We start from the raw sequence: 24,912 nt of genomic DNA on the forward strand, positions 1-24,912 counted from the left end.
GATAATGCTCTTTTGAGCTCTTTTGGGTGTTTGTTTTTTTTTTTTGTGTCATTTAAGTGTTACGGATCATACATACCCTACGTGATTCTGTCATACAGTTTGAATGGTTCAAATTAAATGATAAAGACGCCTGCAAGTTTCATTCATCTTAAAAATACACACAAAAACTGATAATTTCAAAATAATTAAAGATTGCACTTGGGCTAGCTAGCTTGGGTTGAATCACCGCCTCTACTCTAAACATTTCAGTCGATTCAACGGACGAGAATTTGAACAGCGCCAGTCTGCCTTTGCGATCGATACTGCGGTCAGACAGGGTATTGCATTCGCACTGATGGGCCCTGACATGGAGAATGAATGAGAAAAGTTGAGGAAATTAAACCGTTAGATCTAACTCATTAGAAAGAAAGATCAACCACTCTAAACCAGCCGGGGACATCTGTGGCTTTTTTTTTTTTTTCAAGCAAGAAAAATAATATGTATAAAATGTATAACGCAATCACTTAATCGCTTCGACGTGTTTTGTTCTGTCTAAGAGAACGTAAACTTACAAAAAAGGCTGCCGGTCAACTGAATCTTGACTTTCCATGACAAAGTACTTGTGGACTGTGTTTGTAAGTGACATTATATTAAAAAAAAGAAAATTATATATGCATATAAAAGTATGTTTCCGCCCGGTTTCGAACCGGGGACCTTTCGCGTGTGAGGCGAACGTGATAACCACTACACTACGGAAACTGTACATAGTAATGCCGTGGCAACCCACCATTTTATCTGTACGCAAATGCTGGTAGCGATGATAACAGGATGTGGTAGTCTACATACTTTGTAAACTACAAATTAATTTAGGAAACTATTATCTCCAAGTTGCAAATAAGAACCCATAAAATGTGGCTACTGGTTAACTGGCCAAATGTAAAAGCAAAATTCACCTTCTTCAGGTCAGAGATGATTGTTGTGGCTCGTTTTAAAGTTTGTTCATTCCTGCCACACTGGATGCATCTATTTGGTGGTGTGGTTAATTTCTGACACAGAATGAGTGAACGACCCTCTGACATGCTTTCCTGGCACCAGCGTCGGGTCTGAGTTTCCTCTCGACCAACACTTTAATCCAAATTCCATAAAGGCAATGATTTGGATGTGATGATCCACCGAAGCTAAAGCCTAATTTTTCCCGTACAGCCAATATTTCTAAAGCTAATGAATTTGTTGAAACCCCTACGGATACTGTTATCAAATTTAATAGAAAATTATTGACATGAAATTTACTGTCGATTTTCATACCCTCTCCCCAGGTGGACTCTACTTATTGTGGTGACCCCTGACCTTTAAACTAGCTTCAAGCTCAGGCCCATTTCCACACTTTTACCAAATTTTTTGCTCTTCGATCTCAATGCGTTTCAGTCATTAAGTTTTTTTTTTTTCCTTCAAGTCAGGACAGAGCAGTACGAATGGGGCAGATTGTGCACTCATTGCTCAGTATCTCCAGTCCCCAGAGGACGCATCCAGTTGTTTTTTGGAGATGCAACCGCCCGACGCCCAACGTATACCCTCCGACCAAAATCTCTGCTGAGCATTTCGATACCCAGGAGGAAAAGCCTTTTGGAAAATTCACGATCTGCTCTGAACTGGCAACCTGAGGTCTAGTCCTCAGGGCTCGAGACTCGTAGTTTTGCGGACAGGGATCATTTTCTTGTGCACTTAAAAAGTCCTGAAAACAGCGTGTTTGATATCCACAATTTAGAAATAAAACGAAACAAAAAACTTCCCTTTTCTGTTCTTTAGGTATCTGATCATTTGTAGCAGTAACATTAAACATTAGAAATACACAAATCCTTACAAACGAGAATGTTTATTACTAATAAATTGCCAGACGACACTAGCTGAGGAGACTTACAGAGGTCTGAAGTCTGTCCAGAAAAAACTAAGCAGACATTTAACTTCAGAGTGGGTATTTCTAAAACCAATGACACTTGACAAACACAAACTAAACCAAAATAGAAACTTAAACAATTAGCTTGTTTTAAAGGGTGTTTTTGATATAACAGGAGAACCACAGTCACATGTGGTTGAGTCATTTTTCCCCATTTGATTTGACACATCTGCATATTTTCAGATGTTACTTCCCTGGTAAATTCAGAATGTCCTGGAAGACAAGAGGCTCGCAGGCAGTTTTTTCAGTTTTAAGGAATTGCTGCTCAAGTTAAAAGTTGCTCTTGGTACAATGAACGTCACATAAAAAAGAAAAAAAAGAAGAAAAGAAAAAAAAAAAAATCAAAACGTATCATCTGAAGGGATATGAAAAAAAATTCTTTAGTTAGGCAGATAACCTCAGGTTGTCAAGTTTTTATCCTTCATTATTACAGATCACTGGATTGTGCTGCTACAAAATACCAAGAGAAATCAATACTGACTTTAATAATGACTACTGAATTTGAATTCTAAACCCAGTCAACAATTTTTAAAATCTTCCACCCCAGAACCTGGAAGCATCAGAACCAAAAAAAAATTACTGAAAACTGTTTATTTGTCAAAAAAAGCTCCTTTACAGCGCCAAGATTTTTCAACCTGTAAAGCCAGCAAACATGTAAAATACAACCCTTACAATACATTAGAATCAAAACAGGTACCAAAAAGTACAGTAAAAATTACACTTCCATTGATGGAAATGTGGAGGGAAAAAAAAACAAACAAAAAAAAACAAACAAAAAAAAAACACTAAAGGGAAAAGTAAAAGCTAAAAATGATAGGATTTAAAAAAAAAAAAAAAAAAGAAAAAAGAAAAAAACCAAAAAACAAAAACTAAAAAAAACAAAAACAAACAAACAAACAAAAAAAAAAAAAAAAAAAACCCAACCAAACATGGAAAAGTTACATTTCGGATGTTTTCTGTACAAATGGTCTTCTGTCATAAAAGAGGTGGAGTTAGGGCCAGTGTGTCCGTTCAGCAGTCGGTCTCAGAGGATCACTGGAGTCCTGGAGAAAGACACACAGAACAGAACCAGGTCACATTTTCTACTTCAAACACATGTAACGCACTGCTCAATGCTGCTCCAAAAAGGAATGGAGAATAATCTAATTCTCTCAGATGTTCAGACATTTTTGTCCCGTTTTGGAACGTTGATGCTTAGATTGGGGCGAGGACGTTTACAGGTGGATAATAAATACGTCAGGTGAATGTTGCGTCTGAGGACGACTTTGGTCAGGAACAAGAGAAAGATGTACTTAACTCTGTCAATCTAACGTCCTAAGCGTCTCATTAGACAAACCCACAACCTTCAATGAATTTTTGGGGAGCCCCAGTAGCTTAGGGGTTAAAACGCTAACCTTGAACAACAACATCCATGGTTCAAGTCCATCTGAGGACCTACGTCGCATAAAAATACCCCAAAATATACAATTTAACTTGATTTGCAATGTTAAGTACATAAAATAAAATAAAAAAAGTTGTGTATTACAATATAGCACAGATGAGAGCCAGGGCTGGATCTAAACTACAACGGACAAGAGACCTCTGCTGCCTGCCTGAATGGACATGTCATGCAGGAAGACACGCAGACAAACAACGATGAACGCAAGAGTCAATTCTCCTGAGGAAAGACTGTCAATGCAAAATTGAATGGGCTCCAGCAGAGTAATGCAGAAATACAAGCGAATAAATAAATGAATAAATAAATAAATGTGTCCATTTGAAAGAAAGGAAAAAATGAAAAAAGGCTTTCCAACTTGAATGGCAGCCAAAGCGTTTTGTAGACTACTCTGAGATCTGGTACATCTTTATACTGTCACTCTGCACAACGTTGGTTAAAGTCTGAAGAGTGGACTAAAACTACAAGGTTTCTGTGTATCCTCTGGGGCTTTGCGGGTTTCATATGGAAAACTCTCCAGGATGGGAGTGTGTTTACCAACTGTCAGTCTTAAAAACTGAACTATGACTTCATGGAGATAGGATTTCAGTGCCTGTGCTTATGGGCGCCCTGACAGCATGTAAAAGGAAAGGTAGTTATAGCCATGGCATACCTTGCAATACCATGTGATCATCAGTATGGCTTGTAGCCTGTCTGGTGTGCCCCCCGTCTTGGGGTTTTCCCGTAGCTGGCATTGCCCTGGTCTGTGGAGCAAGAGAGAGAATAGACGCATCAGACACCGGTTTCCATTCAGAAAGTGCCCGAGTATTCCACCTGCTCTGTCTTGAGCTGGGCCAACCTCAATCCTGTACTCGACAAAGACATGACACTGGCGTCGAGTTACGCGCCATAAGACAGCGAACGGGCACATTTCCAAAAAATGTCAAACTATTCCGATAAACAATGTTTACACTCTCACGGTCTGACGGTAGATGGTTGAAGCCAATCCCTTTTGGTTGCGTTTTAAATAATTCGACGTGCATTCCTGTTTACATACAGTGAGCTGCGAGGGGACGCTACAAAAAGTTAAAACTAACAGACACAAACTGAAGGTCTTAATTTGGCAATGCTTCCTCAGACTACAGCATTTTGAGTGTTTAAAAAAAAAAAAAAAAAAAATCTAAAATCAATATTGATGCACCAACACAATATATTGTATTTGCAACAATATTCACCATATTCAACAGTATTGGCCAGATGTGACGTATTTCTCCCAATACGTTGTGAGGACTTTTATGGGATTTGGAAAGAAAAAAAAAAAAAAAAAAGCCATTGTGCAGTTAGTCTGTACCTTAACTTAAGTTTAAGCATCAGTGGAGAAAAATGTGGACCAATGCATCACTAATCTCCGTGTTGAAGTACTGCATATAGTCAGTTGCGTATGACGGTTTGTGTGTGCACTTACTGTAATCATATCCGGGACCATATCCATAGTAACCAGAAGAGTAGTCATAGTTGCCATAGCCGCTGTATCCACTGTAGCCATAGCCTTGGTTACCGTATCCCTGGTTCCAGTAGTTTCCATAGCCCTGGTTCCAGCCCTGGTTCTGACCTGAGACACAAAACCACATAAAAGCTCTGGAAAGGAACTTTTCTTACAACTAAAACCACAAAATCCATAAAACCACTGTAAAAGTTTTTAATTTGATGTTCAGGTTACCGTGGTTTCTGCCAAAAAAAAAAAAAGTCACTAAAGGAATGTGAGACATTTTGGATCACTGTCAGCAAAAGGGCTTATTAGACAGGCATTTATTTCATTGTACATAAAGTAAGTCAAACTCTGGCCTCTGCTTTGTGCTGATTGGTCACAAAGATGTCTGACCTTTTACTTTACAGACCAGTTGTCGAATTCTCCCACAGCAGGTGATAAGCCAACAACTGAATGACAACAGGTGAAGCTGATCAAGTTTTACAGGCGGATTTGGGGTCAATGATCCAAGTTATTTAAATGTTTCTCCGGGGATATTTAAAATGTTTACGTCCCCCGACTTATTTACAGATCCATGAAACAAGAACCGTGTCTAGTGTTTCGTTCCCTTTTCACCTGGTCATACTATTCTTCTCCACAACAAGCCGGTTGTGTGGGGTGAGTCGCATTTTGGCATGTTTTTATGCCAAATTTTGACAATGCTTTCTGCTTTCGAGCCAGTAGAAAAGGCTACAGATTTTAGGGCATCCCACTTTGGGACCACTCAACGTTTACTTGATCAGACCCAGAAAGCCCTGCAAAACACAAAACAGAAAAAAAAATTCAGGAGAGATTCAGGAGGTGCAGACTCCTCATCCTTACCTCCACGGCCCCTGCCCCCCCGGCCTCCATAGCCGCCGCCACGGCCTGCTCCATACTGCTGCTGCTGATACACCTCCTTTGGCTGAGCGATCTTCAGCTCACACTGAGGAGGAGATGCAAACAACACACACATGGTGAGAACCAGTGACCCTCCAGTAGCAGGGTGGCATCATGAATCATCCTTTGCTGCTGAGGTAAAACTGTGTGTGTATACATACCCTGCCCCCCTGGATGTTGTGGTATTTCTTCTCCAGACACTTCTTGACGCTTGCTTCCTCTTTGTATGTGATGAAGATAAAACCCCTCCTTTTCTTTGATTTGGGGTCAATGGGAAGCTCAATGGTTTCGATCTGGAAGGAGTAGAAGAGGATGGAGGTACCCGTGTTAAAATGCTTTGGTCAAAAACAACACATACAATTTTCACTTAGCCAGATGTCTTCTACTAGTACTTTTAAACCAAAACCAGTCTGACTGGTTCCTGTAGTTTGCTGTCCTACAATAATTAAAATCAGACACTTCACATTTAGGCTCAACTTTTACGAATTCTGGTTAACGCTACTATAACATGAGCTCTTTTTCCATAGGAAGCCTGTCCTCAGATGAACCTGCACTCGGTTTCAATCAGCCACTTGTTCACTAGACGGGAGCTTGACTAGGAAAGACACCTGTGCCCGGCTCAAGGATTGGGCTGATTAAACAACATGATTTTGTGGGAGTCATAGGATTAAAATTGAATAAACCATCCTCCCTAAAAATGATCAGTCACATTCCCCTAAATGCCACTATGCATCCAGGCTTCTGGTATAAACATTTAACATCACACCGCCGAGCACAGAGCGCGTCTGTGTTCAATCTGGAGGTCTAGTGTGTTGTTTTGTGGCTCTGTCCGTTAAAACCAACCTCTCCGAAGGCCCCGAAATATTCCCGGATAGTGTCCTCAGTCGCCTCAGGGTTCAAACCTCCGACAAAGATTTTCTTGACGGGCTCCTTCTTCATGGCCATCGCCCTCTTGGGGTCGATCTGACGTCCGTCGAGTCTGTGTTCCTTCTGCTCCAGCACCTGCAGATGCACGCGTGTACACGTACACACACACACGTACACGTTATTAACATGGAACACTACTACACAGCAATTTAACTAATGATGGAGCAGGAACATGGAAAGATGCTCTTGCACCTTGTGAGAAAGAAAGAACAGTTTAGAATGGCATGGCAACATCTGACCACCGATTTGAAGAGCGGCACCAAGTGACAAATTATTTTAAGCTACACAGAAGTCAGCACATGATTGCTCTTTGTTACTATTAAAGAACTGTTTGCCGATTAAAGCCTAATTGGATGTCAGTCACAACATGTTAATCAGACATTATCTGCTTGCAATACATTTGTGTTAACAAAAGGGCCACTGTCTGTGTGTAACAAAAACCCAGTTCACTCCATGACCTTTCTGGTGCATGCCAAGAATCAAATTACCCAAATAGATAACTGACATAGATCCAGGTGTTAATCACGTTCAGTTAAAAATCAGGCATCATCATGCCGTCAGTATTGCCCTAATCGGATCATAACAGAACTATTAGTCTGTATGATTGTGTGTTGACCGACTTGTGTGACATGATTACATGAGACACAGCTGTCAGGTAATCAGAGCGGGCTCACCTTGTCCACGCTGGCAGAGTCTTTGAAAAGAACGAAGCCAAAGCCTCTGGATCGGCCAGTGTTGGAGTCCATCTTGATGGTGCAGTCCGACACCTCACCGAACTTACTGAAGTAATCCTTCAGGTCCTTTTTACTCGTGTCCCAGCTGAGGCCGCCCACGAACATTTTGCTGCAAACACAGGGACAGAGTGCCGCTTTATTACTCTTGTATACCGCTTATTGCAAAGGTAACCTTAGCTGATACAGAACACATGAGATCAGTGTGTACTTTTTGCTTAACTCTTATTTCTCGTATAAATCGGTATGTGATTTGTTTTGTGAGTATTTTTGCATTCAGCTTCTTGGGAACTTTATGCACAATTGTATCTGGAGGCCCAGCAACTGAGATCAACTGGAAAAACTGACTAATTTTACTTGTACTTTCTTTTTGTACCCATTATCAGTAAGATCCCAGCAAAATCCAAGTGAAGCTTCCAGTTAGCCAGAAGTGAAACTATCTACCAAAAGGTGCTTATACATGTTAAATGTGAACAGTCTAAGGAAAAATGACAACACTCACCCAGCATCCTCCTCTCCTTTGCTGGCATCAATCTTGCCTCCATCTGTGCCATTGTCCTGGCCATCCTCTCCACCCATCAGCTCCTGCTCGGCTCCGTTCTGGTCCTCCTCTCCCTCGTTGCCGTTCTGCTCCGATGTCTCCATGAGCAGTGTCTCAGCGTCTGACATTGTGACGGTGGGCTTTTCAAGAGACTGCAACAGGACAAGACAATCTGAGTGACCCTATAGTTGAAAGGATAGTAGCCAGAGCAGCAGCAAAGAATGAGTAGAAAGAGTGCATGAACGCAAAAACACAAAAGATAACCAGTTTTAGTATTAAACTACCTTGTGGGAAGACAGCTGGCAACAAATAAATGACATTGTTTTTATTACTAGATCTTTGATATGTACTGATCTGAAAAAGTTTTAATAGTTTAAAGCATGTTGCACAATCAAGCCTTGTAGGGCAACAACTAACAATTATATTAAATATTTTAATAATTTGCTGATTTTTTTCTTGTTTTTGATTAACCGGTTAATCATTTAGTGTATGAAACATGGAAAAAAACTGCTAAAAACAAAACAAAAAAAAATTCACTGAGCACATGTCTTCAAATGCCCGATTAATCTATTTACAATGAGATATGACAAAGTAATAGAGCAAATTCTCTTTTCAGAAGGTTGAAATCTGCAAGTATTTGGCATTTTTTTAAGATTCATTTTTGAAAATTAAAAGATTAATCGATCATCAAAACAGTTGTTTTTCTCTTGATCCAAAGTTGATCGACTAACTGATTCAGCTCTAAAACCTTGCATCATAATTGTAATAATTGCAAGAGGCGCTAAGAAATTCAAATGGTATTATTTCACTATTCATTTGCGCTTGCTTATTTATTTTAATTCAGAACATTCATTGTAAAAACCGTTGAAGTGAAAAGCTACAGTTCCGGAGGCAATTTGTATGCTTACATACAGTTAATAACATTTCTTTATCTTTTTTATTAACCATATCCTCCATATATTTGTAATCATACCCCTAATCTAACATCAGTATTGTGACAGTAGCTGGTAACAGGTAAACACCGTTAAATATTTACTTGTTCACAAAGACAAAAAGCAGTGAACCGGCGTGAATCTCCATGTTAAGGGTTTAAGCGGACCGCGCTTTGCTCCGTTAACGCTCGGGAGCGAGTGCAGGCCCGGCTAGTAGCTAGGCTGCTGGATCTGAATAAAATAACAAGTAAAAAAAAAAAACTCCCGGTAAGTGTCGTAAGTAGAATCTCGTTTACTGCCCAAAAAGCACAAGTGCTTCATTTCCCCTACAGTCGGTGGACGCGCTTTTCGTTTAGTGTAATAACCGCGTTAAACTACATTAGCATCACCGCGGCTAGCAGACATCTAGCCAGAATTACTGCACACAAGAGGACACCGCACAGATAAAAGCGGGCCGATGCGAAACACCACAGTGAAATGTGTCGCTACGCCAATGGCTGTACTTCCTCGCCTATGTTTCACTACGCAACTAAAAACAAGAAAGCGTGCTTACTTTAAGGGAAAATACCAGAGACGCCGAATCGCTACTCAAAATGGACACTCTCCAAATTCGCCGCTAACTCGTGGCAACATATATACGACCGGATATGACCGAGCACTGAGGCACGTCTCAATGACAGGGTCTGTGATTGGACAAGAGACGCTTCTGTTCGAATAACGGCGTCGTATTATTGGCCGGTTTTCCGCATCGATGAAAAAAACAGTAAATGAAGCAGCCAAGTGTACTTCCTGCTTCCGGTCCCTTCTCCGCTCTGCGAGCTGTTGTTAAGTGTTTAATGAGACATTTTTTTGAATGATGTGACAATGGATAATGCTTTTATTTTTATTTTTCGATGAGTAAGAAAAAGATCTCTGAAGCGGTTTTTCACCAGTTTCTATTTCAGTGAAGACAACTGAACTAGCAGGCATGGTCGGATTCATCTCCCGAGGGGCCAAAATGTATTGTAGGGCCCTTGTTGACGTCCACTCATACCATGTCCACACTAAGCCGGCTAAATTCGTAAACGCATCTTTTTCCTCTACATTTTGGCCCTGCGTCCACACTTAAATGGTGTTTTTCTCCCTCGTAAACACTGATATTTTCCACAAAAAAAAAAAACCAAACAGCCTCCGCAGCGTTACAAATCTGAAAAGTCCAGCGTGGCTTTGTAGTGTACGCAGTGAAGACAGAGCTTCGTAGAAACGCGGTTATATCAGTGAGCGAACAGATGGTGGCAGTGGCGTCGCGTTTTACTGCAATACAATGCGCGAAAACAGAAACAGGATGCCGTTTTTTTTTTTTTTTTCTTGGCTTGTTTCTGTGGCTGGCTCGCTCGTCTGTCCTCCGCTCCTGGCCAGTAGGGGGAGCAATTCCCGTCGTAGCGTTTTAATGTGGACAAAAGTAATTGCAGAAACGAGCCGAAACGCACGAAAACAGCATTTTAGAATTTAGCTGCCTTAGTGTAGACGAAGCCTTAGTGATGAGCGGATGAGGCCTTATAAAGCTTTCGGGCTTTCTGTCTGTCTGCGCTGAAAAAAAAAAAAAGAGTTGTCTCTTTCGTATCTCAAACCGTCAAGCGGCAGCGTTTGGTGGTTTGAAAAAGTAATTACAGTAGCCCTGCAAGACTGGGGCCCAATCACTACAACACCTCACTGATTTTAACTGTTTTTGTCTCTTATGTGTGAAATAAAAGTCCAAGAAGCCAGGCGAGTTACTATTAACTATTATTTCTGTAATCCTTTTGTTCAGAAGCGTTGCATTAAATGTAGATGTCACTGATCAATATGTCACAGTAAAATAATGAATAAATGGCATTTTCCAAAAAGCCTCTGTATAAAATCTCTTTTTTGACAAAATATTCATGTGCTTTATTGGTGGGCTCATGTTTTAACTTCATACGATATTTGCATTAGAGAATGATTTGCATGAAAGGTGGAAGTGATCTGATACTGAGTGTTTTTCTAGTGTACATAGTCATGTGTCTCAGTTGTTCTCTCTTCTTTCCCGTCCAATGTGCGTTATATGCCAACCCTCCCTCTCATGTATTATTACCATTTGAATAACAGAGCTGGTCGTGCCGTCTTGTAGGCGTTTCAAGAATCACCACAGATACTTCTAACCATCTGAATCAGAAAATATTCAGTACGCTGCACGATAAAAAAGGTTTTTGTCTCTTTTCCCAAGTCTATTTCCTATTCCGAGCACAGGCCTTCCCAAGTTGATTCCAGCTGGAAGCCGCTGTGGAATGGCATCAACCCCCAACCAGCTCTATCTGTGTTTCCCGTGTCTCTGTACTTTATTTCTGTCAAATAAAGGCAAGAATATCTTCCTTAAAAAAAATTTAAAAGATTGCAGCCAAAAATTACACCTCTCTTGTACGACAGGGGACGAAAACTTGAACCATTTTATTTTCAGGCAGCACCAAATAATGTGAGGCCAAAATGATTAAATATAGTTAAAAGATGTGAGAGCGCTGCGGTCACATGAAACCCAGCAAAACTGGCAAATCCTGGGGCTCAGGGTGAGCGTGTTGTTGCCACCGACTGCTTCACCTTGGCAACATCAACTATATCTGCCGTCCAGGGGCAAGTCGAGGCATGACCTGAGGTATGGCCACACACGCACGGTAAAGTGTAGCTGTGGAGACGGTTGTGTTTCTCCGGCAGTGGTCACTTGTGAACGGAGCGGTGAGAACTGCAGCGACCACAGGTAAGAACACGGCTCCCGTCCCTTCACATACATGCGCATTTTATACAGCGGAGCAAAAATCCCCGTCAGTTACAGTGCTGTTGTCTTCACGAGTGCAAAAAAAGGGTCTCAAGTTCTGCTTGCCCGACCCTGCTGCCATGGACATCAGCATGTGGTCACAATGTGTGCAACGTGATGATCAAGGCAGCACGTTAACAGCCAATCAGATTCCTGCTTCCTTGCCACCCTTCCAATGCGATTCAGCCTCATGAAGTTCAAAACAACTTGGATCAACATCTCTAAAAAAAAAAAAAAAAAATCACTGACTGGAGTGTGGCAGCCTCAGTCATTGGTAAAACTCTGGAGTCATTGTTTTCTATTATTTTTGACTAACATTACCTCAATATTTGCTAATCTCCCTTTACCGGCTATGTTAACTTGTTAAGGGGCCAGTGTTGTAGAGGAGGAAAAAAAAAAAAAGACAAACCGTGGCCTATTCCCGGTGTGAAAGAGCATGAAAGTGATGGCGGAGTTTTCCAGACAGAATTTCAACTCGGCATCTGAGGAATCAAGTTTTTTTCTTTCTGTTAAAAATTAACACTGCCTTCCAAACTTAAACCAGGAGGAAAAATACAAACAACCCCGTCTGGGACCGGTAGGTTACTTAAATCTGATTTTCATAATTTTTTTGTATTGTTTGTCTTTTATCATAAGCTCTCTTGTAAACTGCTATTTATATTTCATGTCTGCATGACAAAAACTGCACACATTGAAGAAAAAAAAAACAAAAACAAAAAAAATGGTATTAAAATGTGGTGACCGGATACTTTATCAAAACTTTAACAAAGCCTTAAAGGAATATTTCAGACTATTTCTGGGCTGGGGCCAGTAACTTTGGGGAGTCTCCACTGGTCGCCAGAGCCAGGAAACAGTCTGGCACAGAACCACCTGTAAAACGGTGAATTCTTTTTGTAAGTCAGTTTACATTCGGATTAGTTTAACAAGATGTAACGCGCCAATTAGTGAGCTTTACAGAAGCCTGTAGGCGGATTTTATCTTCGGACTCAGCCAGTCTCACGTTTCAAGTCATTGTGCTAAGCTAAGCTGATCCTCTGCTGGCCCTAGCCGTATATGTACTGAGCAGACGCGGCGGTGGCACCAACCCTTGCATGCAACTCTTAACCCCGCAAAGCAAACGTGCATTTCCCAAAATGTCAACTTTTCCTTCAAGGGCTCGGCCGTGTTTTCAGTTACCGTCAGATTCCTGAGAATGCGAGAGTCCATCGATTCAATGATCTCGAGAAGTGATCCTCTTGTTTGACAGAATACAGGTGCATTTTAATATTCCATGTAACGCTTCTCACTCCAGCATTAAGATGCTCAGCTGGGTCTCCAGACTGTCTCGGTGTAATTTGAAGTTGAAAATCCGTCAAACAAAAGCAAGTAATGTTAAATCTGTTTTTGTATCGACGTGCATCTATTGTGTTCGTTTCGCTCTCCGCGCATTGACTTCAGTATTAGTGATTCCTGATGGTGACTGGGGTTGCTGTGCAGGCAGTGTTGTTAGCTGATTGTTCTTACATGCCAATCACTAACTACACCACCAGTACAACCACCACCACGCACAGCTGCTCGGGGGGGGGGGGCGAAATCCTCCATGTCAGTGTCCTGGCCAGGGTAGCAGCAGCGTTTAGATCACAGGGGCTCCAAAACACAGACTTTTAATTAGCTGTCAACAGTTTCATTGGGGTCTCTGCTTTTGGCCGTCTATGTGGAAAAATGTTTTCACGGCCGCAGGAGATTTTATGTTGCAGTGCAACCTCTCTCTCCATTTGGCTACTGGAGCGAACCGGCGGCAAAGGCTGACTTTCTAGTGTCCCCAGCTCTTATAAACACAATATAGGTTTAACACAGTCACTCGTCTATCAAACAAGGTTGTCCTATGCTGCCACACTTACTGTTATTTATCCTACTTCCTTTTTTTTGGGGGGGGGTAATGGCTGCAGTACTTTGCAATCATTTTGTCCCACATCATTGTTCTGTTCTGCAGAATTTGTTTTCTTTGGTGACTGTAAAGCTCTGTTTTGTTTTTGGGGTTGGAGAGATTTATGATCTGCTATTTTAGTATCTAGTATCCCGATTTAGAAAATTGGACCAAATCATGAAATGGGAGGAAACACTTAGAATAACCAGCAGAGCTGACAGACGCATTTATTTCTTTTCAATGACAGTTCAATGTTACTTTATTCACACTTACTTGTAGTTTAAAAAAAACAAACAAAAAAAACAAAAAAACAAACATTTAGAAGGGAGGGTTTAGTTAAAATACTTGAATATTTCAAAGTTTAAAAACATACTTAAACAGCATGACTTTAAATCATTATTACTTTAAACCATGTACGAATAATAAATCCTTTAAACATACTTAAGTGTCCTGACACTTTTTCCCCCCTGCACACGGAGCTCTGATCCAGCATCCCGGCTCCTGGCCCGAGCAGCAACCCGACTCGCTCTAGGACCGGGATTTGCTGACCCAGTGGTACTTGTCAACACGAGGCCCGGTGAAGGTAAACGTGGCTCGGTAGGACTTGAAGCCCTTCTGGCCGGCGAACTGGGAGGTGGGACCTCCAGCTGGAGGAGCGTGCGGTGGGAATGCATCCCCGGCGAAGGCCTTCCGCTTGTCCCGCAGCCAGGTCTGAGGGGCGCCGGGAGAGAACTCACTGAACTGAGGGAGAGAGGAGCAGAGCGTTAGACAAGAGACCAGTGGTGGAACGTAACGAAGTACATTTATGCAAGTAATGTGTTTTACCTTATACTTCTACTCTACCTATTATCTGACAACTATAGTTGCTTTAAGTCCCCCCCCCCCCCCATTACAAAATATGAGCTCAATAGAAATGATGCTTGTAGATTAAACTACCCAACAGGACATAACTGAGACAATAAGTCTATTGATAGAAAATTGGCAACTGCTCTGATAAATGTTTAACGCATTTATTCGTGCAAAAATGCCACAAATATTTCCCCACTTAGCTTTTCATGGGTCAAGTCTGTCAGATGTGTAGATTTGCTGCTTTTCCTTTTAATAATTTAATCTATTTTCAACAAGCAATGTGCATGTTTCACAAAACCATCAACTATATCTGCCGTCCAGGGGCAAGTCGAGGCATGACCTGAGGTATGGCCACACACGCACGGTAAAGTGTAGCTGTGGAGACGGTTGTGTTTCTCCGGCAGTGGTCACTTGTGAACGGAGCGGTGAGAACTGCAGCGACCACAGGTAAGAACACGGCTCCCGTCCCTTCACATACATGCGCATTTTATACAGCGGAGCAAAAATCCCCGTCAGTTACAGTGCTGTTGTCTTCACGAGTGCAAAAAAAGGGTCTCAAGTTCTGCTTGCCCGACCCTGCTGCCATGGACATCAGCATGTGGTCACAATGTGTGCAACGTGATGATCAAGGCAGCACGTTAGCAGCCAATCAGATTCCTGCTTCCTTGCCACCCTTCCAATGCGATTCAGCCTCATGAAGTTCAAAACAACTTGGATCAACATCTTTTAAAAAAAAAAAAAAAAAAATCACTGACTGGAGTGTGGCAGCCTCAGTCATTGGTAAAACTCTGGAGTCATTGTTTTCTATTATTTTTGACTAACATTACCTCAATATTTGCTAATCTCCCTTTACCGGCTATGTTAACTTGTTAAGGGGCCAGTGTCGAGGAGGAGGAGAAAAAAAAAAAAAAAAAAAAACAAACCGTGGCCTATTCCCGGTGTGAAAGAGCGTGAAAGTGATGGCGGAGCTTTCCAGACGACAGAATTTCAACTCGGCATCTGAGGAATCAAGTTTTTTTTTTTTTCCTTCTTAAAAATTAAGACTGCCTTAAGGTGGTGAGAAACGTCATCACAATTACCCAAACTGAGAAAATAACCGTCCAATTAAAATGAGCTCCACCTTTAACTACAACAGTAAAATGCTGCATAGACATTAACACATCACTAATACAATAGCACAAGACTCATGGGACATTTTACTACATAAAGTATAAAAAGCAAAAGTAGTTAAAGTACATTTTCTAATTTTTTCAGTCCAGGACACTTTTTTTATAAACATCCATGTGGTATTAGTACTTTTAAGTAAATGATCAATACTTTTGACTAGAAGAAAGTCACAAAAAATTTTTTAAATTAAAGGCTCTAACTACCCACCGTTCGTTCCAGCTGGTTAATGGGGCTGCTGCTCTTTTGTCAGCGCCCAAGAAAAAGCAGAAAATACGCAAATTCCCTCAAAATGTTCATTCAGCAGAATCAAAATGCTTTGTAGTTAAAAATGTGGCCTGTGTCCTATTCATCAGCATTTATTAAAGGCCTGAAGATGCTTTGTCCCTCTAAAAGTGCCCAATAACAGCACAATGTCTGTCTTATGTGCTTCTGTGTTGTATATTTTAACTAGTCATAATGTAGTACAATGGTGTCTTTTTCGGCAGCATTAATTTTCTTATTATTTTCTGAATGTTAAGAGTTGATCTCAGTAACTGTCATTTTCATCTTAGATTCTGTTTTAGGGCGACTTTGCAACATTGTCCTGGGACTACAGATGAAAAACGGTCTTTTGACGAACTCTGGCACGTTTACAACATTTTATATATTGATGTACATCGTCACTCAAACCAATAAATAAGAAAATAAAATAGATGAAACAGTTTTAGCAGGTAACATGTATTCCAGTTCTCATCTGTCTATAGAGACCTATATTAAAAAAAACAAAAAAAAAAAAAAACACTGATACACAACCCTATCACCAGACAAGAATGTTGACGGATGATTTTGCGAAACTCCAGGTAATGTCCAGTTACTCTCTCTTTTTTTAAAAATCGAGCTATCTACAATTTCTGTATACGGTAACTATGGTATGGTTGAGATCACAAAAAGTCCACGGCATTATTCCTTTGTGTATTCAACCTACCCGGTAGACGCTGTTGGGGTTGCTGACAGTTGGGATGGTTTTGGGTTCAGGGTTGGCGGCGGGGATCGGCGCAGGGCAGAGAGCTGATAGGCTGCTACTGCTGCTGCTGCTGCTGCTGTCTCCAACCCCCTCCTCCTCGTCCGAAGAGCTTCCTGATTGGACATCAAGGCTCGCTCGCTCCACAGCATCATGGATGCGGCGGGAAAATTCCCCGTCTCCGCGCTGACAACTGCCCACCACCGAGACGCAGAATGGAGTGCTGTGTTCACCGTACCTGTAAGTAGGGGGGAACAAAAAACACTTTATAACAAAAATAAACAGCAGGTTTTCATCATACGGCTCCACTGTTCATGAGCACTGTGGCTTCAAACACGGCGTCATGTATATCACCAAAAAAACATTGCCATTATTAAGTCAGCAATTTTGCGCATTTCACACCTGGGGTGGAAAAAAAAAAAAAAAGTCAATACATTTCCTTCCCTGGTAGCAGTTGGTACACTACTGCTTGGGTTTTCAGTGAAAATACTGGAATACAACTACAATTTAACATGGTTTTATTTCTATTATCCATGCCTAATAATAAATAAAAAAGACTGTCCTCCCCTAAAGAACGACTGTGCAGCTTCTTGTGACCCGGGACTTGTGGTTTATTGTATGGCGACCTCTTGCGGGGGTAGTAATTATTACAGGAGCAAGGGAGGAGGTCAGGTGACTTTGTGCAAAGAGTTAAAGTCCGCTTAAGGAGAGGGTCAGGATGGATGGATCGGTCAACAAAACTGGACTTTGTCCTGTTGACGTGCGATACCGCCGTTTTCCTGTTCGTAGCCAAATAGTCATGACTGTTTCTTTTGACCAGGACCGTTCCACAACCTTAGCTGCGTGGTCATTATCGTAACCATGACGACGAAGGTCCTCTAACCTTTAAGTACTTATTTTAACCCAATTCACGATCTTTGCCTAAAAACTTCACCAAGTTGTTTTTGTGTGCCTAAACCCAACCAAACAGCGACCGTTCCGTAAGCTTAACCGCCTGTTTATAATTGTTACCATGGCAACGGCGGTCTGGTAAGCCTGCCGCCGTAGGGGGACTATTTCACGAGACTCTCCTGTGGCTCGCCTCAGAAAGTCAGACAAACAACCTGTACAATCTGCAATTTGAAACAAGGCAGCAGGTTCGTCCAGGACACTGAACCAGTGAGGAGCTGCAGTTTTCAGGTTCACACTCATGACAGTCAGCCCCCTTTTTGTGCTCTGAACCTGGGGCCTTGTATCAAGTCAGATCAGGGCCCTACAGAGTGACGTGGCCTGACCTGCAGGACACCTCTCCAGGGTCGACCCACACCGTCAGCTCCTGGGGAAGGCCCAGATCCTCGTACCGCACTGCACTGCGCTCGCAGGCCTGCTGCAGAACCGGGTCCTGCAGCCGAACACGGTTCATACGCAGACATCTGAAACAAAACACACACACACACAAGCGGCACTGACAGTCAGCAAAACAACTCTGCCTCAGCAATATCAGATTAGAAGACTTCTTTTACCTTCACAGGTCTTGTTGAAAATGTACAGTGTTTCATTTAACTTCAATTAAATTTCTCTCACCTTTAGTGCTGTGATGGCTTTGCTTTTATTTTTTTCAGATTTTTAAGATCGGGTGTTAAATTTCTGCCTGAGATAATTGGGTAAATTTCATTTACCCAATTATAATACAGGTAAATGAAATTTGTTGTGCTCACAGCAATTAAAAAAATACTAAAAAAAAAAAAAGCATTAACATTTAATTTCAAGAAAAATGTGTTACTGAGCAGTTTTCACTGGAATTAACTTTGTGCTGAAGAAACAGTCCCTGTTGAAATTGTGCTCGTTGAAAAACAACATTTAAAAAAAAATTCTGAAACTAAATACGTCCCTTTTACACTGGATAACAGAAAATGCCAGACAGGTTTCATAGTAACTTTTTTCCAGTACAAGGTGGATTTCTGGTGTTTTGTAACTGGGGACACTTCCTGGGGTGTAGTGTTGCCTTTTTTTTTTTTAAAAAAGTAAGTCACATCTGCTAACTAATGGTCACAAGATATAATTATGGTATATAAACGATATATACTACTACTGTTGCAGTCTGTCTAAGATAAGAGGCATGAAGTCAGTAATGTCCTAAAATTGACTCATCTGCTGACATTAGCCACTAAACTATTGGTCAAAACAGACAAATGTGGTGACAAAAGCCCAGAGTCTACTGAACTGAGCAATGGTGCTCAGTTCAGCTTTTTTTTTTTTAAAGTTTAAAGTTTTTACAGTTAGATTGTCGCACTTTAAACAAGTGACTGATGATGCAAAAATCATCATCAAGTTTCCTAAAATCAGCTACAGTATGCCGTTGGTCACACCAGACTAAGCGAGGGTGTTTCCTCAAAACCCTCGAGTGTACTGAACTGAGCGAGGGTTTTTGTGGCTTATGCATTTAACATTCCGTTTAATTGATTTCAAGTTAATTGAAAATCAACTTTCTGATTGTCAGACCACTGCAGAACCTATAAACATGGGTCCTGTCCAGTCAGAGGACAGGACCCTCTGTGCTCATTTTGTCAAGGTCAGTCAACTCAGCTGGCTTTACATTTTCAAATCATAAAAAAAAAAAAAAAAAAATTGGCAACAGGGGAGCTGAAGCTGAACCAGCTTAAGATGATTTGCAGTGCAGATCGGTGACTAATGGGACAAAAACGGACAAATGCCGTTTCCTAAAGACGTTTGCTGACCTGTAGGCCTGGCCCTTGGTGGGGGCGCTTGGGTGCCAGTGGTTCTTGTAGTTCTCAAACAGAACAGAGGTGAGGGCGGCAGCAAATCGCTCCCTGCTGTCATTGTCCAGACAGCCATATCTCTTCACCAGCCGAGCCACGAAGAACACAGCAGCAGCGATCTCCTCCTTCATGGCTGCACGCACACACACACACACACACACACACACTCTCTCTCTCTCTCTCTCTCTCTCTCTCCCCCTCTCTCACACACACACACTAATCTCTAGTTTAACGAACCCAACCAGACTCAGCAAACTCAGACCTCTACCGTTAAAAAACCTCCTCAGACAATAAAAGACGTGTAGGGTGATCCTACTGTTTGCAGAAAAGCAAACGACACCAAATAAAACTAACAAGACAAACTGGAAGCCAGACAACTCGAGCAAACACATTTGCTGCTGGAGCTCTAGAGAGAACTCAGCTCTGATTTCTAATGCTGCTACAATAACAACCATAAATAAATAACAAAGCACATGCAGCTACAACGATCTAAATCTGTGTATGAAGCAGCAGCTCCTCCGGTAGCGGAAACCCACATGCATCAGATACTGAAAGAATCACTCCTCACTTTCTCATGTGCTTTAATGAAACCACAGTTCAGCTGTGTGATGAGCTGACTCACCTGAGGCTGGTTGACTTAATGACTCGTGTGTGTGTGTGTGTGTGTGTGAAACTCACGCAACAACTGATGCCATCTCCCTGCAGCACTTCAGTCTTGAAATGGCCCAGATGTGAAGAAACGAGTGACCACTTCATGGCACAGAGGGTGCGGAAAGTACAGTCAGATACGAGAACTGTCTGTGAAGGGCCGGGGGGGGGGGGGGTAGTAAAGGGTCAGTTCACCTAAATGACGGCAACGCAAGTTTCACAACCATCATTCCACGCAGAGTTAATTTAACTATGGTTGGAGAGAAATCAGTTTAATTCTGCGAACAAATAGTTGATGGGATTTTTACATTTTATTTTATTCGAGATGCACCGCGCTTAATTCACCACCCTCTGTTTGTTTGTATATATATACGCCACTTGTGAGTTGTCCCGCAAGGGAATACATCCGAGTTTATGGTAAGAATATCTCCAAACCCCGGTTTTCCTCTGAATGACCAACATCGACTCTATCACGTTAGCAGGGTTATTGAGGGGAGTCCTCTCACAGAAGCGGCTAACTGCTTTTCTCGTTGCGTAATAGCTCTCCGAAATGACTTTGCGCACACACCGACGGGACTTTCAGTTTCTCCTCAAATGTAAACAGCAACACCGTGGGCCCCTGAAAGCGCATTTCGGTGGCTGCCATCCGTCCGTCAGTAACAGTTCGTTCATTTGGAGCGCTGTATAACTAGACTGGTCCGCGGAGAAGAGCGGTCTCGTCCCGCTCGTCTGTCGGCTTGTTGAGTTGTTATTTACCAGGTCAAAGAGGGTGATGCAGAGGAGGATGTGACGGAATATTATTTCACCTCACTCCAACTCCAGCATGTCGTTGTGAGCAAAATGTTTTCAGATCACGGCTGGAAGCGCCACCTCGGCGCCCTGGGATCCGGCACTGGGCACCCCATTGCGCACCAAACACGCCGTCAGCCAATATTGAAATATCATAGTGAAAGCACGGGGACACCGTCTCGTAAAGACCGCAGACTCGTACGTCCTGCAAAAAAGAAAAAAAAAAGAAAATCACATTTGCATAAAAAACGGAGAGGGAAGAGAAAAACAAAGACAAGGAGTCAATTTTGAATTCGTACAATAAAGACCAACACACAGAGTCTCCACAGTTACAGTCAGATCTACAGATGCTACAAAGATACTGGATTCTTTGTTCCGGACTTTAACCCTTAAAGAAGTCGAACAGAATCAGTGATGGTTTATTTCTTTACACCATTACACCATTTCTACGGAATGGAGAGACGAGACCAGTGAGCGCAATCATTCATCAAGCGGAACTACCGCAAACGTCAATCCAGATGGGACGGGATGTGATATGTGTCTGGATACCAGCGGATAGTCCGTTTGGAATGAAAGGAAATGAATTAGCGGATATAGTTTTCAAAATAATTCACACACAAAAAAACAAACAAACAAACAACCGTATTGATGTAATAGTTAACTTTAGCAAGACAGAGATGAATTAAGGACAAACTGAGGGAAAGGTTGCAGAAGCAGTGGGAGAAAGAGAGAAGGGGGACGTGGTTTAATAGAGTTCAAAGAGGAGGGAGGGCGGAAACATTCGGGTTAAAAGACTAAACAGCACATTCTTAAATATAGGAAAACAGGAGGGTTTTTGCTCTTTTTGTTCTCGGTTTATTTGATTCGATTTCATTTGAATTAGATTTATCCGCGATGTTACAGGCTTAAATGTAGAGTCCCGAGCGCCGGGACACTCCATACCAGTTGGTGGCGGTAACGCACCGTCTCTTGTTTGTCAACCGCCAAAATGAAAACAGAAGAAGAAGAAGGAAAAAGAAGAAGAAGCAGAAGAAGAACAAGAAGAAGAAGAAGAAACGGGGGGCGTGCTTTATTTTTCAGACGTTATCAAAGGCGCTCTGACGCAATAAAGGATTCATGGGGCTTGGCGTCATCATGACGTCACAACCGAGTGCCTTTGATGTTCAACGGGGTAAGAACACATTGATTATCTCAACTACGCAACTGAACCAAACCACAGAAAACACAAACCGAGAACATCTTGACAGAGGATCAGCTGAAAATCCGCCAACGTTCATCATGGATCCAACAGAACTACAAGTGGCCGCTTATGTGAAATTCCCTCCAATCAGAGTATCCGACATATGGATCAGCCCATACACCACGTGTTTGGTCAGAAATTACTGGGACTCAGTGAAATCTGGCATGCACGACGATAACACTAGGCCTTATCTGATTGAGATATGTCAGAACATTGTTAATTTGTCATCCATGACTATTATGGAAAGCATTAAGCCTATCACGTCAGACTGGCACAGGAAAGCCCCCCGGATATATGAACTTGTACACCCCTCCCAGTGTTTCTTCGGGATAGATGAGAGTTCCGTCTTGGCGAACATGAAAGACATCCTTCCACGGTGTTTCGCTAACTCTTTAGACGTCAAAAAAATTATTAAATGTGAGAGTTTAGACCTATTCACCTGGTTAGTTGCAAAAGAGGTGACAGCGAGAGTAAACTATCGCATAGCTGAGAGAATGTCCTCCAACATTTCGCATTTGGAATCCAGGACTTATGAGTGTAACTGCATAAGTTTTGAAACTCTTAATACCATGATTGGTCTAGTTATTAAAATATTAAGATGCATGTGCGACGCGAACTGCCGGTGTACACCAGTGCTCAGAACGTCAGAGGAGGCCAGTAGCACTTCAGCCTTAAAGGACGACCAAGCAAAAAAACCAAAGCTTTTCGTTGTAGAGCAGGGGCCCTGTGAAGTTACCTATTGTATTTTGAACAGAGAAGTGAGACAAATACTGACAGAGGTCACTGAATTCACCCGTAACATATATGTGGATAAAAATGCATCTCTCTGTTACGAGGAGTTGGATAGCTGGCTATCCAGTGAAAGCTCTGATTCGATACACAGTTACTTAGACTCTGATACAGATGGTAAATATTCTGATACTGAAGTATCTAAGAATCACAGTGTACAAATCACTGATGAAAACCGGCACAGCTATGACCTCACAGATACAGAGGGCCAATCTGAGGACTGGACCACAGGGTCATCTGTTGAAACTATTGACAGTGGACCAGGTGGTCAAAGCAGGGTAGTTTGTCAGACAGTAACCCTGGCCTCACCATGTGAGGATCAGCCTAGTGACTCCACAGCTGCGCCAGCTGTTTCTTCTGACCTTTGTAGCTCTGAGTCAGCAAAAATGCCAGAAGATGACACAGCGCACATACTGGTTGTCCTGGTGCTTACAGGGTTGCTGCTGCATACCGCCAAGAAGGCCCAGATATCACTGCTCCAAAGCGATTTCGACATGATCATCAAGAATCTGAGAGACAAAGCATTGAAATACATCAAGCTCACCGACATTGTTGTGAGCTTAAACCATCAAACTGTCAAGAAGACCTACAAGGCTGTGTTCAGGGACGTGTTTCAGCAGTTTGGCTCTGTAGAGGTGCTTCTGCAAGCCTTTGGATCAGAGCACTTCACTGCTAACAACCCTATTATCCAGGCCTTGAAGACTCACCTTACAGTGCCCGCTCCGACTCCAAAGAAGAACGCCATCGCCAGGTTTTTTTCATCTGTTGGCAAAGCTATTATGACGCCATTCAAGGCCTGATTGACCAGCCCATGATCAGCCCCATCCCACCGCAACCCCTTCCCCCGGACAAGCAAGTAAACATCTCATCATGACACTGCGGCTTCACAGCATCAAAGTGAAGGTTCGATTCCCTTCCTCCACCCTTTCTGCGAGGAGTTTGTATGTTCTCCCCGTGTTGGTGTGGATTTACCCACATTCCCAAAAAATACAGTTGGATGGGACACTTCAATAAAGTTTTTCCCCATAATAAGAAATGTCTTATGCCTTTAAACCATCAAGACACATGGTCTCAGTTAAGCAACTTTAAGTTTATCCATATCCCGTTATTCCCACATGGTAGCTGTGTAGCTCTTCCTTCAAGCTATTAGGTGCTTACACTGAGTGAAAAGAATCCATTTTATGGCTGCTCTATGGAAAAAGTCTGAATGACTTGAGCATCGACTTATACACATTTCCCAAACATTCTGCCCGTATAATATCTTTGGAAATGTTAGGATCTCTACCAGATTTTAAAAATAAAGTCTTCAACAATGTTTGGTTGTACATCGTGAATTTTGGTAATGACTAGCCCACAGATGGGCTACTGCTTGTTGATAAAATAAAAAGTTGACAACAGTTGTCGGGGTTGGAAAATAATGCAAATACAAATAAATAACTCAAATTAATGTCCTACTGGTTAAAATATTTCAGAGTAAGAATATCTGAATGGAAAATACAGTAAATCAGGTGAAGGTAAAAAAATAGTTGCTGAATCTGAGTCAGCCATTAGGTGGAGACAAACAGCCACTAATGAGACCCACAGTTTTTCTTAATCATGTCGCTCTTCTGTTCTACTAATGAGCAGATATTTTTTGCATTTCTTTTGTCATTTTCATAATAAACAAAAGTTGATTCCTTTGCTTTAAACAATAATCACTGCCCTTGTAACAGCTTCATGGATAAATATAAAGATATTTCTCCTTTACGCTCATTGTATAAATCTGAAAAAGAATCAGTATTATTTATTTTCTTTAATGACGCTACTCCCAAAAATATTGATCAGATGTTGCTTTCTTAATTTTTTGTTGCTTTAGCAAACAAATTTACTAAATACAACATTCTGTGCTTTTTCATCTGCTCATATTTGCAACAGAACAGTTGACAACTGCATGAAACATGTCTTTTAGGAAAATATCACTTTCATAAATCAACTTGAGACCTTCTTCAGTTGCTGTGGAAATGTTTTACGCATCCCCAAACAGTCTGTGTGCCCAAAAAGCATGAAATAGAAGCACTCTTGTGAAAAATATTGT

At 41.8% G+C, this 24,912-nt stretch overlaps 2 protein-coding genes and 1 non-coding gene across 4 annotated transcripts; all 3 read right to left on the bottom strand.

Annotated features, from left to right (window-relative positions):
* Positions 1-665: 665 nt before the first annotated feature.
* trnav-cac lies at positions 666-738 on the bottom strand. Its single transcript has one exon. It is a non-coding gene; the product is annotated as a tRNA-Val (tRNA).
* Positions 739-2,815: 2,077 nt separating this feature from the next.
* LOC120802612 (heterogeneous nuclear ribonucleoprotein A/B-like) lies at positions 2,816-9,546 on the bottom strand. Of its 2 annotated transcripts, none has more exons than XM_040150605.1 (9): positions 9,439-9,546; positions 7,915-8,135; positions 7,356-7,524; positions 6,598-6,756; positions 5,916-6,047; positions 5,698-5,800; positions 4,813-4,959; positions 4,021-4,111; positions 2,816-2,976 (listed from the first exon to the last, which is right to left on the bottom strand). In XM_040150605.1, exons 2-8 carry the CDS (start codon positions 8,079-8,081, stop codon positions 4,041-4,043), a joined length of 948 nt encoding a protein of 315 aa, XP_040006539.1. In that variant the 5' UTR covers positions 8,082-8,135; positions 9,439-9,546; the 3' UTR covers positions 2,816-2,976; positions 4,021-4,040. The 2 variants fall into 2 exon arrangements, with proteins under 2 accessions (XP_040006539.1, XP_040006540.1); XM_040150606.1 differs by having other exon boundaries at positions 7,915-8,105; positions 9,439-9,539.
* A 4,247-nt stretch (positions 9,547-13,793) lies between these two features.
* Positions 13,794-19,983, bottom strand: btg4 (B-cell translocation gene 4). Its single transcript, XM_040151523.1, has 4 exons — positions 19,331-19,983; positions 17,888-18,025; positions 16,578-16,851; positions 13,794-14,338 (listed from the first exon to the last, which is right to left on the bottom strand). The coding sequence occupies exons 1-4, from the start codon at positions 19,501-19,503 to the stop codon at positions 14,126-14,128; spliced, it is 798 nt and encodes a 265-aa protein (XP_040007457.1). The 5' UTR covers positions 19,504-19,983; the 3' UTR covers positions 13,794-14,125.
* Between the last annotated feature and the right edge of the window lie 4,929 nt (positions 19,984-24,912).

The sequence above is a fragment of the Xiphias gladius genome, chromosome 17, assembly GCF_016859285.1.
Source record: "Xiphias gladius isolate SHS-SW01 ecotype Sanya breed wild chromosome 17, ASM1685928v1, whole genome shotgun sequence".
In the NCBI taxonomy this organism is placed as follows: Eukaryota; Metazoa; Chordata; class Actinopteri; order Istiophoriformes; family Xiphiidae; genus Xiphias; species Xiphias gladius.